Source organism: Mastomys coucha, unplaced genomic scaffold (genome assembly GCF_008632895.1).
Source record: "Mastomys coucha isolate ucsf_1 unplaced genomic scaffold, UCSF_Mcou_1 pScaffold18, whole genome shotgun sequence".
Classification (NCBI taxonomy): domain Eukaryota; kingdom Metazoa; phylum Chordata; class Mammalia; order Rodentia; family Muridae; genus Mastomys; species Mastomys coucha.
Genome location: NW_022196900.1, coordinates 59,271,181 through 59,285,168, shown reverse-complemented (window position 1 = coordinate 59,285,168; position 13,988 = coordinate 59,271,181). Strand labels below are relative to the sequence as shown.

Below are 13,988 nucleotides of genomic sequence, written 5' to 3'. Positions count from 1 at the left end.
TATTGGAAAAGATGAATGCAAAGAGCTAGTATTGCTCTCCCAATTCATGGCATTCTGTGGGTTGAAAGGTGGCCTGCGTCCACTGCCTTTCACGGTCCCTCGAAATTCTACCTGCGGGTTGATTTGATCCCCCAGCTAACCCTACAGGTAGTTGCGGGACAGTGATGCCTGTTGTGTATCATTTCTTTCCTCTAACCCTTAGCCAGAATTAATTTCCTGGCTGACTGAAACATGCAGATGTTGAGATTTCTTGGGGGAAGAGTAGTGTTAAACTGACAGTCTCTTAACACCCCAGTGAATGTTATCAACCTTTAGTAAGTAAAATAATGTTTCCCCACCTTTCCCCACTGTGAGATGTAGTCTAGAAACTAGAAATGGTTAGTGCCGAGCAGAGGTGAACTGTGGAGTTGTGCTGCCCGGGGACACCCACGCTCTGCCAAGGGTTGGGACTTTGGTAGGGAACTGGGATTCACCTGTAACCTAAGAATTGTTGAGTATCTTCCTCATGGAATTATTGGGGGTTACAAAGCACACGGAAAGTACTTCAAGTGCATGGCATGGAATCAATGCTACAAAACCACTTATCCATCACAACGAAGCTCAGCTGTTGGCTGATTCCCTTGGGAAATGGTGATACTGGAAATCTCGCCCATGGGGTAGAAATTCTATCACCTATATATGCTGGAAAGTGCACCTTGCGTGGTGGAGGTATGCAGAGCTGAGCCCTTTTCTAGAACAGTCAATATAGCAATTGTAAATATTAGTATTACAATTTGTTTCTCAGCATTTAGAAAGAGCCCATCAATACAACCCTGCCTGGCTGACAACTTACTGTGGGCTAGACCCTGTGCTCACTGCTTTCCAGGTCTGCGCACCTAATGATCCCCAGGCACCCAAAGTTAGAACTCCTCTCATCTCCTTCTTTGAAGATGAAGGGAATGGCATCCAAGGGTCACTTGGTCTCAGGTAGGATTCAAAGCCAGTCACTCAGCTTCAAAATCCATGCCTCTAACTGCTGTGTTACCCTGTGGGCTGGAAGGCTGAAGGTTCTGCTCCTGCTTCATTAGCTGGCCTGGGACAGCCAGCGTTACAGGGCATATATATATATACATATATATGTATATATATATATGTATATATATATATACATATATATGTATATATAACTTTGATATATGTGTGTGTCTATATATATATATATAGACACACACATATATATATGACTTTGCTCCACCAGATCTGCCAATCTACAAATTACCTTCTTTTCCAAGTCATCACACCAAGGTTTCTTTGATAACCCTGGGGGTACCCAGAGGCCCCTGTCCTGATGAGATTAAAAATTACAGTTCTTAAGTGGAAGGACTTCCAACCTGCCCAGAAATCAAGGTTTTCTGGCTAGGACATCAAAACAAAATACAATCCCCCTCTCCTCAAACAAGGCAGACAGTCTGTTTTCTTTCTTTGTAGTTAAGAATAAAAACGACAACAGGTAACAGTAGGCACATTCTGCTTTAATACCCCAAATATCTGTGCAAATGGGAGATGCAAGATAACACAGAAGACAAGCGCATCTCACACTCGGAGAAAAACTGATTGGAGAGAAGGCACCAGAAACCGTATTCTGTTGGATTCCATGTAAACATAAATGGGGAGACTTTCACAGTGGAGCAGGAACGTCGATACCATTTTACAGGAGAAGGCCTTGTTGCTGACCCTCTGCCTCCAAGTCTTTCCAGTGCAGTGTACTGTACCTGATGCTGGGGGACAAGGGCCCACACAGCTTCAATAGGGCAAGAGAAGGAACAGACATGGGTGCGAGCCCTCTCCCCCCACAGTGGCAGTGCCTCACAAATGGCTGCTTATCAAGTGGGAAGTAAAAACATCAAGACCGAGTCCTAAAAGGCCTGGGCAATACACGGTTTCTGTCCGTGCTCTTCAATCAGGTGGCATGGACAGGTCCTGGGGGAGGGACGTGCCACATCTGGCCATCTTTCTAGGTGATGACAGTGGGCGCAGTGCGGCCTGTCCTCTCCTGGAGCTGGGACACTTTCAGAGCAATGGAGATCAGGGGTGCCAGCATGACCTGAGAGAAACATAAAGGAAAGAAGTCCTTCCATCACTTTCCTAAACAGATCCACGAGTCCACCCAACCACCCACCCCAGGTACCAGCATGAGTACCTGAGGCTCTTTTAAGTAAAAAGCAAACCCAACACTGGCTCCAGCACTCCTTACCCCAGTGAATGAACTCCATGGCCTATCCTGCAAGGTAAGCAACCACACCATTCTCGATATTTCCTCTCCGTATGCTCCACATATACCTCACCAAGCCTAAGAGACCCTTATGCTGTGAATCTCTCACCATGGTTCTCCATCCTCCCCAGCCCTCTCCTGTTACTCCTGATAAAAACACTGCTCTCTCTTAGATACTTCTGCATCCTCTGAGCTGATCCTCACACTGTATGGAAAGAGACCTTTAAGGGCTGGAGAGATAGCTCAGAGGTTAAGAGCGCTGGTTGTTCTTCCAGAGGTCCTGAATTTAATTCCCAGCAACCACATGGTGACTCACAACCATCTATAATGAGATCTGAGGCTTTCGTCTGTCACACAGACATTCAGGAAAAACAGACCACTCATATACATAAATAAATACACTTTTAAAAAGGGAGAGAGAGACCTTTCAGACATCCCCCTTTCACAGCTCCTTCAAGGCAGTAATGCAATTTGTTTAAATTTTTTTTTATACTTAAAAATTAGGAGTGAAAAAATTGAAATTAACTTTGTGAAAAAGTACATATGGCACACATCATTTCATTTCTTCTTCATAAAAAATGGTCTGTATTTAAGGTATCAAGTGTAATGTTTTAAACGCTGGCTCTCTGTAGGGCAGCGATGATAGAGGTACTCTACCACGAGACCAAATGCCCAGATCCCAACAGGACCTATATATAGTGAAGTGGCTACTGTCAAACCAAATTACATATCCAATCTCGTCACACAGTTCTTTTTTGTCATGGTAGCAGAGAAGGCATTAGCAATACATTTTCTCAGAAAAATTTAAGCACTTAATACAGCGTTACTAACTATAGGCATCAAAGTGGTTAAGATCTCCAGAACTCGCACATCCTACATATATATACGCTTTAACTAGCATCTCCTGACCCCGCCCAGTCCCTGCTAAGGACCCTTCTTGCTATTTCTGAGTTAAATTGTTTCTTTTTACCCTCCACATATTAATGAGCTCATATAGCATCTGTCTCTCTAGGTCTGGCCTGGTTTGCTCAGTATAGTGTTCTCTACGTTCACCATGTTGCTGCAAGTGGCAGGGCTCTCTTATTTTTAAGGAGGAATGATTTTTTGCATGGTGTGACTTGATCAACCCTTATCTCTTCATCTGCTGAGAGCAAAAAAGCTGGACCCTCACATGGACCCGTTAGCATGGCTGCAGAGCGACAGGCTAGGAGGAGCATCAGTCTCTTCAGCATAAAGGCTCCAGTTTCTCTGGACAGACATCCAGACAAAGAGTGTTAACCACAAGGAAGTTCTTTGTAAATTGTTTGTTTGGGGTTGGGTCACGTATTTTTGGAAATTGCCATACCAAAGTGCTTTCTATTCCCAAGCCTTATCTTTGGCCTTTTTGCCCACAGCTGATCTGTTGGCATGGGTTGTAGCTTATTCTGGCTTTCATTTGCATTTCCCTTATGAAGAGACATGGCCTCCTTCCCACACACCTCCTGGCCATTCGTATGCCTTCAGAAAGTGTCTGTGGAACTCTTCAGCAGATGCTATTTAGATGAGCATCTTGAACCTTTACAGTACGACAGGAGCTGTGATCCACCGAGAGCAAGTGTGCCTTCCTTGCCACACACCTTATAGAGAAAAAGCACTGGCTCAGGAGCATCTATCAGGACGAGTGCTGTGAGGCACACACTGAGGGAAACTCCTCTGCGCACAACTCATCCTCTTGGCTCCTCCATTTTGGTGACTATCCTGAAAGTCCAGATCCTTATCATCCCTATATCCCACCCGCCAGGCTGCGAGTCAGTAGGCTTTTCAATGAAGACAGATAAAACTTCCTGTCACTGCATGTCCCTGACTCCTACAAGGCTGGATCCAGGGAATGCTTTGTCAGAGTAGGTGACCCATCAAGCAAAGCAATTCGTGGTCAGTGACTGCCCAGACATCATATATGGAACCAATCTGAAGATCCATTCTCATGTAACTGTGACTGAATAGAGCACAAGCCTAGCAAGGCCTGGTTGCCCTTCTGTGCCTTGCTGCTCCAAGTGCCCTTGGAGGCACTGGATGTCTTCCTCCAACTTCCAGGAATACAGAAGCATGCATTACATACATACACAACACACACACACACACACACACACACACAGAGTGTAGGGGAAGGAGAGAGGGAGGTAGGGGGAAAGGGAGAGTACTAACTGAGTGTACCTTTGCAATGGGCTTAGTAAACAGTAAACGTTCAGAAAAGCTAATTATTACTGTGGTAGTTATCGGGCATTTTTGCTGTAACATACAAAGGGAAGAGAGCAAGTACAGCTGGTGACTTGATGGGCTATGGACACCTGGCAGTGACATCACAGGACCACGATCACTCTCTCGAACCAAAACAACAACAAACCAGGGTACAGGGCTTAGTCATTACCTGGGGGTCTTGGTTGATCTTGGCAACATCCTTCTCGTAGCTATCAATATATAGCCGGATGGTAGCCCCTGCACTCCCGGTGCCACTCAGTCTGAAGATAATACGAGAACCATCTGCAAAAATAAGCCGCAAGCCCTGGAGAAAGATAAGCAGACGGTTTTCCCACCGATTCCTGAAAGGAGGACTGAAGCCTGGCAGACCCTGAGCTGTCCATTTGGAGACCTAATCTTATCCATCAGAGGATTAGATCCTTGACAGATGGCAGCAATCGAGCCCTGTGAGACTGGCTTCTATCAGCTTCTCTCTGTATCCAGACGAAGAGGCTTAAGTAATGTAGGAGCAGCATTTCCAGGGTCATCTGGGAGATGCGTTCATGGCGATGCTGGACGCCATGAGGCTTTCTCTCCTGCCTATTTCCCTGTGATTCATGGACTGGTCATTTCAGTTTGAAGCTTAATAAATAAGTAAAGCTGCTAGATACTAGATCTGACTCATGGCCCTTGAGGGAACTAGAGGCAGATGAGAGGAAGAGCTCACAAAGGGGGCCACATGCCCTAGACAGTAGGAACAGGTGCTCCGGGGGTCAATCATCTGAGGATGACTCAAAGAGGTCTGTGTGGGTGCAGGGCCTTTTTCTCCTTCCCTTCCATCCAGTACGTTTACGCCTTACTTAAGGGGGTGTTGAAGACTTGTGACATATTTCTCAGTATAAAGAAGAAAGGCTACAATGGATGTTAGCCTAAGGGCCCCTCACTCTTTATAAGTCTATCAGGGTTTCGGGTGATGCCAGAGACTGACCAGACAGAATGTTCCTTGTCTCCTGGGTTTTGTCCCCACTTCACAATTCCAAGTGTGCCTTTCTTTAGATTTACTGTGAGGACCACAGGTAGGATATGCAGAGCGTGTTCTCCAGCTAGACAATGCAGAGGGTACAGTTACCCCCACTCAGCACGTTTTACTTTTTAGAAGTATTCCTGGGTTGTCCGTACCCTCAAATTTCACTGTGAAGCTTCTAGTATCTCCCTGTTTCCTTTGAGCCCTTCTCTCTCCTACCCCTCTTCCTGCTAAGTGTTATAGTATTCTCATCCTGTGGCACTGAACACAGCCCTAGCTTCCCAGTGTGCCTCTGACCTTCTAGTAACTCCTACTGAGGGGCTCCCAGTAACCCCCAAACCCATCCCCTCCAAAACATGGCAGATGTCTTATAAAAAAAAAAAAAAAGCAGACCAAAGCTCTACATCTCTCAGGAAGAACAAGCAGGGAGGTTAGGGTGCTATAACACCTTCATCCCCTTCATTGTTTCTGCTTCTGAATCCCCAGACATAACTTCATTCCCTGTCAGCAGACAGCAGATCTGAAGGTGAGTGGACCCTGGGTCTGAGTGACCATGGGGAGAAGGGAGAAGGGCGATGCCCTGCAGCCTTAGGTACCTTTCATGAGAAAGCCCAGCCACCTGTCACCACCCAGACTGGTCCAGATTCTCAGCTCTGCTGTCCTACTATGCATTGACTTATCAGATGGCCACAGATAACAACAGGGGGGATTTCTAACCAAGAGGCCTGCCTTAGAAAGGCATATCCTTTTTCTGAGTCTGGAACGCGTGGAGAGCATGTGACGTCGTTCATGACGTCATACTGCTGCGACGCCTGAAGAGAGAAGAACTGATCTCTAGGGCCACAGTAACGTTCGTCTACAGCTTTAAGACTTTCCCATACATTCCAACATGGCATCTTGAGTATAATTATGAAACTCCCTCTGGCATGTAGACTCAGAGTTCTAGCAAGGAGAATTAGGGAGCTGCAAAGAGTTATGGGAAAAAAAAAACATTTTCCCTATGAGTATGCATGGGAGTTGCATGTAATTTGGCAGAAACCGAGCTGAGCACAATTGCCCCAGGAAAACACACCTGCCAAGGAAGCACAACTGAGGGGCCATTTCCTCGTTTTTCTCCTGAGGCAGAGATGACACTCTGGGGTATCTCTCTCATATACTCACAATGTGCTCCTACCTGATTTTTTGAAACGCTTCCATCTACTGGGTCACTATATTCGAAGTTATCAGCTTTCTCCACAGTGTAGACTTTATCGTTTGCTGAGAACTGTTTCCCAACAAAGGAGCGGTCCAGCATCAGGGCCTCCAGATCCTTCATCATTTTGCTTGCACCCTCAGCTTCCACCTCCTCATAGTCATACCTGGAAGAAGTTATATAGTTGAGAGCCCGGGTTGACTTCACAGCATCTGAGGCAAGCAGCACTGTCTCCATCTTTGGCCCTCCCCGAGAGCCATCTACCTTCAGAAGGCTGCCAAAAGCTGTGAGCCTGTCAGTCAGCAGGGATGGAGTGGGCTGGGGGTGGGGAGTGAAAGGAGAGATTAGAAGAAAGGGGAAGGGCCTGGTGAAGAGCGAGAGGACTCCTGGCTTGCCTTTTCCACAGAAAGAGGCTCTAAGATGTGTCAAAGGAGACATCACCTACTGCCACATCTCCACATCTTGAGGAGGGAACATGAACAGCTCCCTTACCTCCAAAAAATTGCTAACTTAGGCCCTTCTTGTCCTAACTTCTACCACTCTTACAAGGCAAGGGCTGGGCCTGCCCTAGGCTTTGGACCTGTGTGGTGCTGTGAGACTGTTGCTGCAGAGTTCCAGTCTCCACAGGAATCTCCTTGAGCTAGGCCAGGATGCCAGAGACCAGATAAGCAGCCAAACGCTAACTAGCTGTGCTTCAAACACCAGGCTCCTTCAGCGGGGCGTGTGTTCTGCTTTAAATTTAGCCTGGCAGAGGATGCTTTAAGTGAGTGATAAAGGGTCAAGAAAAGAAAACAGCTGTACCACAAATCAAATTCTGTGATTATTATTTTCTTTCAAGATTCATTCTCAACCTCTTTTTTTGTGAAGCTAAAGACACTGGTATGCTTTTCTTAATATGGCAGTACATGTCCTCTTGAAACAGTAAGAGGCTCAAGATGGCAGAACCCATTTGTTTGCAATAGTGAAACAAATACAAGATGTGCACTGTAACACCTCTGAGGCATGAGGAATATTGCAGAATTACGGCCAACTTACACTGGCTCCAGGAGTCTTCGAAGCTGAGACCAAATAGCCCCTCCCCACTGAAGCTGGCGCTCTCCCTCCGATAAAATGATAAAGAGCAAGAAATTACAACCAGGCTTCTGCTTTATGCCTGTGACCTTTGGGTGTTTGGGAAAGAAGATTTTTAAATCCCAAAACACAGAGGGTTGGAATGGAAAGAATCCTGGCTTGGTAACCAGACAGAGCAGGCTAAGACTCCAGCAGAGAACGGTCAGTTGTCCTGACTCTTGGCATCTAGGCTGTATTTATCAACTAATGATCTTGAGGCTTATGACAGACAACTGTGGCAGTGTCTAATGTTCAGCAAATGGAGGGTTCAGTGGAGTCAGACCATAAAGGCAGGTTCTGAAGGCTGTATTTGTAGTCCTTGATTGGCAGTTGTAGTTGATAAGCAGTGAAGCCATGATGAGACATTTCCAATAAGGAGGTGTGTTTACGTATCAAGAGTGAAGCTCTGAACTCCACTCAACCTTACTCCACTCTGGTTACTGTTCACTCATTTATCTACTCAAGGGGTATTTACACAGTGTCTCTATGACTCAGGAGACACCATAAAGCATAAAACCAGACATGGTGTGGTTTTTGTGAAATTCTGCGCCTAGAGAGGACATTCCTGATTGATTCCCAAGACCTCTTCATGATAAGACGTGACAGGTTTTTTTTTTTTTTTTTTTTTTTAACTTATGCTTTTCAACAGAAAAGTACTTTAATCAGAATCCTCTTGAAAGATTAGTGGGTTCAAGTTGCTTAGGGTTGAATTCTTTTCTGACTTTCTGAAAACCATAGACTATCAGCCCTGTAATATGCATTCATTTATTTTTCTTCTAAAAGCATCTAGTCTAATGCACCCATTTTATTTAAAAAGCAACTAAGAAAATAAACAAACAAAAACAACAACAACAAAAAATAAGAACAAAGCAAAATAAAGCCAGGCATGGTGATCCATGTCTTTTACGGCAGCACTTGTGAGGGAGAGGCAGGCAAGCTGCTGCAAGTTTGAGGTCTGAGGTTAGCCGGGGCAACACAGTGAGACCCTGCCTCAGAAAAATAAAACACAAAACAAAAATGGCAACTGAAGTCCAGAGAAATCATATCCATAAACTTCTTACATATAAATGCTTTATCTAACATACTTTTTCATAAAAAATATTAAGATCCTGGGAAACAATTCTTTAATTTTTACATTTATCAAAGAACAGGCAAATTAGAAGTAGTGAAAAACACTACTGGTTAAAAAAAAAATTGGGGGTTTCTAGGACTTGAACCCAAGGCCTCCCACATACTGACCACATAGACACTTTATTAATCAGCTACACCTCTAGCCCCACCCTGCATTTTAATCCTTCTTAAAAATAAAAGTCTATATGGTAAAAGAGAATTGTTACGTGTTTTTAATCATTTTGTTTCCAGTATAATCTCGAGTACCTGGGAGGAAGAAAAATGGGAGTAACCATCTGTTGTCTCCACGACTGAGACGATGACAAACAGCCGTGGGCCCTATGTAATGACTCAGAAACGCCGACTGGAGCTGAGCGCTGTTTCCAGAACGTAAGGAGAAACATCTCCAGACTTTTTAAACCCTAGAGTTTACAAAACACCTCCAGACTCTGATGTCACTCCATCCTCTCAATAGCCAAACCAATCTTCTTTCTACGGATGAGAAAACTGAAACTCGGAAAAGAACAAATTCATATTCAGACCTATTTCTGTGAATCCAAGCCCAGTGTTATCATCCTGCCAACCTGATGGATACATTTAAAAATGCTTACAAAGTATAGATTCTTTCAATCAGGCTAGCTAATTTTTTTTTAATCCTTGATCTTTATGGCTGGCTTAAAAGCTGACTTCATCTTGAGCCTGATCAAATCCTGTTCGAAGTCCCCAGCTTAAGAAAGTGAGTGAGCCTGAGTGATCTTATCATTATAGACAGAAGGAACACTGCCTGCCTGAGAATCTCTGCTCACCTTCCCGCCATCCCTTGAACCCAATCCAGACTGTGTCTTACCTGGTAAAGAAGTTCCGACCAAACTTCTGCCAGTGGTCTTTGAGGATGTCCTCCACGCTCTGTTTGCGGGTGGCCAGAATGGAGAGCCAGGCCAGGACAGCCCACAGTCCATCTTTCTCTCGGATGTGGTCTGAACCTGCAAGGCATTAAGAAACGTAGCTTTTCAAGAGGCCTTGAGAGCAAGCCCAGCAGTACACAGGCTACTGAAGCAGTCAAGGGCTCTCCCTGAGGACTCCAGGACAGGGAAGGGCTCACAAATGCAACAAAGTAACACAACACTTACAAACAATGGAAGTAACTTAGGAACCAAACTGGAAGACATCAATAAGCATCTGTGGGATAACCTGGTAGAGCTTTGCATAAAAATTCCCATACCAATAAATAATAATAAAATGGTTATTGTAAATTCTCAGTAAACTAAACAGTCTATAGCACCATGGACTAAAACAAAGCGCCCAGACAGACACAGGTACAGGAGAGATTGAAGCTAACAAAGTCTCAGCCTACGGGAAAATGGTGCATTGTTCTTAATGATGTTATCATAACTGGCTTGTTACTATAAAGGAACTTTAGGGTTTATTCTTTAAAAAGAAAACAGTTCAAATTTAGAAATGTAAAACCCTACTAGGTGTGATGAGGTCCACATGTAATTCCAGCACAGGGCAGTGGAGGCAGGAAGATCAAGTCCAACCTGAACTATACTAGGCCTTGTCTCAAAAGAAAAGGGGAGGGGAGGGGGGACTGAAAGCCTTTAAATATTAGAAAATATGTAAATTTCTTTTTACTCTTGAGAGTAATAAATACAGGTAAAGTTGTTTCAGAAAAAGAAACAACTGACATATTTACCTACCTTACAAACACCTATTTCTGAGGTGGGCAGTGGTGGCACACACCTTTAATTCCAGCACTTGGGAGGCAGAGGCAGGCGGATTTCTGAGTTCGAGGCCAGCCTGGTCTACAGAGTGAGTTCCAGGACAGACAGGGCTACGTAGAGAAACCCTGTCTCGAAAAAAACAAAACAAAACAAAACAAAAACAAACAAACAAAAAAAAACCTATTTCTTCATAGCACTATACTATAGATAAAATTAAAGGTCAATGATACAGCTTAAAGAATCTATATATTGGGGCTGGAGAGATGGCTCAGTGGTTAAGAGCACTGACTGCTCTTCCAAAAGTCCTGAGTTCAATTCCTAGCAGCCACATGGTGGCTCACAACCATCTGCAATGTGACTGATGCCCTCTTCTGGTGTGTCTCAATACAACTATAGTGTACTCATATAGATAAAATAAATAAATCTAAAAAAAAATTTTTTAAGAATCTACATATTTACAATTGCAAAACAAATTATTGGAGGAAAGGAGGAAGGATTGTGGGAGGGGTGACAGGAAGGGAGCAGTAAACGGATGTAAAGTGAATAAGTAAAAAAGTTAATAATAATAAATAAATTAAATAAACAGATTATTTATAACACTCAGTATAAAAAAGAATATTATTAGTAAGAGAAAAACAAGATCTAAATTTTAAAAATACACCAAAGATAGACAGGCAATTCATACAAAAATGAATCAACTAATGTAATGATGGGCTGACATTATTTTTAAGAAGATAAACCACAATGAGCTTGCTTGACAAGCCACAGATTAAAAATTAGAGCCACAGATTAAAAATTAGAGCCGTAATCGTAGGGGAAGCACAGTGGAAATGAGATTCTAATACAATGCTCTTTGGGGTGTGCACTGACACCACTCTTCTGAAAGGCAATCTGGAAGAAAGTATCAAACTCCTTTTTTGCTGTTGTTGTTTTGTTTTTCAAGACCAGGTTTCTCTGTGTAGCCCTAGCTGTCCTGGAACTCACTCTGTAGACCAGGCTGGCCTTGAACTCAGAAATCCGTCTGCCTCTGCCTCCCGCCTGCCTCTGCCTCCCAAGTGCTGGGATTAAAGGTGTGTGCCACCACTGCCCGGCAAGTATCAAACTCTTAAAGGAAGCTAGTCTGTTCTAGGACAGCTTTCTCTAAACCAGTAAGGACCCATTTAGTGATGTGACACATCTAGTTGCTTGTTAAATTCTCAGCACTCAGAGACAGAGGTAGGCGGATATCTGAGTCCAAGGCCAGCATGGTCTACAGAGTTGAATTCCAGGACATCCAGGGCTAGACAAGAAATAATGTCCCCAAAAAACAAAAACACCCCAAAACCATCAAAATTAAGAAATTATCCCGTGTGTATGTGTATGTGAAAATTTTAGAAGCCTGCTATGAGGCAAAACTTTCACTTTTAGCATTTTAATTTTTTATATCAAAACAAAGTATACAGCACAGTGAGCTAGTTTTCTATTTCTTGAGGACTACATGTGATCTTTAGAAGCATGTTTCCCATACTGTCACACTGAATTCTTTACATGCCTTCTTGCCTTCCTTGCCTTTGCACCTGCTCTTGGTTTTCTTGGTGCTTTAAGGTATCTGGAATGATGCTGGCCACTCTGCGGGCATGTTCAGGAGTATCTTTCCTTCCTGTCTTCATCCTTTTAGACCCAGCTCAAATACCCTCTCCTCTTTGAGATGAGCTCTCAAAACAATCCTCTGAGCAATTATGAGTTCTGTTTTCTTTCTTCTCCTATAGCAACCCAAGCCAGACCTCGGGGATGATAACCATACTCCTTGAGCCCTACCCTCCCGTTCTCCCCACTAACAATACACTTCTTAGAGACTTGTAACTAGTCCTGATGACCAGCATAGCATGTGAAATTTAGTAAGGAACTATGAATGTGTGCATGAATGAGCCAGTAAATTAATTTCATCTAATCCAAAACTTGTCCTTTTTTATTTAAAAAAAAAAATTGTTTTGTTTCCAAGATTTTTCTCCTTGATGGGTGCTACTTTTAGAAATTTCTTTGTTAGGTTTCTGTTGCTATGATAAACATCATGGTGCGGAGGAGGAAAGTGTTTCCTGGGGCTGTAGTCCAGCATGAAGGGAAGAGTTCAAGGCAGCAACTTGGAGGCAGGAATTGGAGCAGAAACCTTACAGGAATGTTGCTAACTACACATCTCCCATAGTTTGCTCAGTCTGCTTTGTATACAGCCAGGACCACCTGCCCAGGGGCAGCATCACCCACAGTGGGCTTGGACTCCCACATCAATCATTAATCAAGAAAATGCCCTACAAGCTTGCTTAAAGGGTGATCTAATGGAGACATTTTCTCAGTCAAGACTCCTTCTTCCCAGATATGTCTAGGTTTATGTCAAGTTGACAAAAAAACAACCAGGGCAAGAAGCAAAGGGACATCTCACCACCCAGATGCTGCAAGAGAAACAGACAGTACATTTTAAGGGTTTATATTTTGGAAATATTTACACAATTTCATTATCTACAGACTTTTACTTTTATCACTATCTTAAAGAATGAAAAGCTCCCTGCCTCTCACGGCATTTACAAATGAGATGTTTTGGAACGGTTCATCTTGAGGATTCTGGCAGCTTCCCCAATATACTGGAGATTCATGATAGTTTGGAATTAATTATCTATGCTTCAATTTGTTTTTAAAGATTTATTTATTATTATTTTTAGGAGCATGCCTGTGAACCTTTGTGTGTGTTTATGTGCACCAAGTGCATGCAGGAACCTGTAGAAGCCAGAAAGGGCATCAAAAAATTCCTAGAACTGGCCTTAAAGGAGATATGAGCCACCTAACATGGGTAATACGAACTGAACCCAGGTCCTCTGCAAGATCATCCAGTGCCCTTAGCTGCTCAACATCTTCCAGCCCCTTTGTGCTTTAGACAGGGCCTTCCTGTGTGTCCCTGATGAGAGCCTGTAGCTCTCCTGCCTCCATCCTCAAGGGCTCTAACAACGGCAGGTATGTGCCACCATGCCTGCATTTCCTTTTGATGAAAGTAAATTAATATATTTAAAAGTTCACATTAGTTTTTTCCTTTTTGGGTATGGGTGCTATATTGAAAGCATGAAGATATTTCCACTTCTAAAAAAGAAACCTTTTCTTTTATGAGAAACGAAAACGAAACCTTAAAAAATCATACCAACTTTGACTAATTTATTTAGAAATACTTGACTCAGATAGACACTCACTATCATAAATGAAGCCCCTGCCCTGGGTGACATCAACACACAGTCTAGTCTGCTTGTGGGGTCTTCAATCTCAGTAAGTGTTAACCTTGGATGGAAGAAAACTCCAGGTATCTGGTTACTCCTCAGGAAGGCCAGAGCAATTCTATTTTTT

General features: G+C 43.5%; 1 protein-coding gene across 5 annotated transcripts in view; it reads right to left on the bottom strand.

Annotated features, from left to right (window-relative positions):
* Nucleotides 1-1,490: 1,490 nt before the first annotated feature.
* The window catches only part of Pgm1 (phosphoglucomutase 1), a 59,338-nt gene continuing 46,840 nt past the window's right edge, over nt 1,491-13,988 (bottom strand). For all 5 annotated transcript variants that reach the window (XM_031377940.1, XM_031377939.1, XM_031377938.1 and 2 more), the window contains 4 exons: nt 9,752-9,887; nt 6,667-6,850; nt 4,659-4,793; nt 1,491-2,083 (listed from right to left, as the gene is read on the bottom strand). In XM_031377940.1, the coding sequence (XP_031233800.1) occupies nt 1,994-2,083; nt 4,659-4,793; nt 6,667-6,850; nt 9,752-9,887 (545 nt within the window). In that variant the 3' untranslated portion in view covers nt 1,491-1,993. The remainder of the gene's footprint in view (nt 2,084-4,658; nt 4,794-6,666; nt 6,851-9,751; nt 9,888-13,988) is intronic.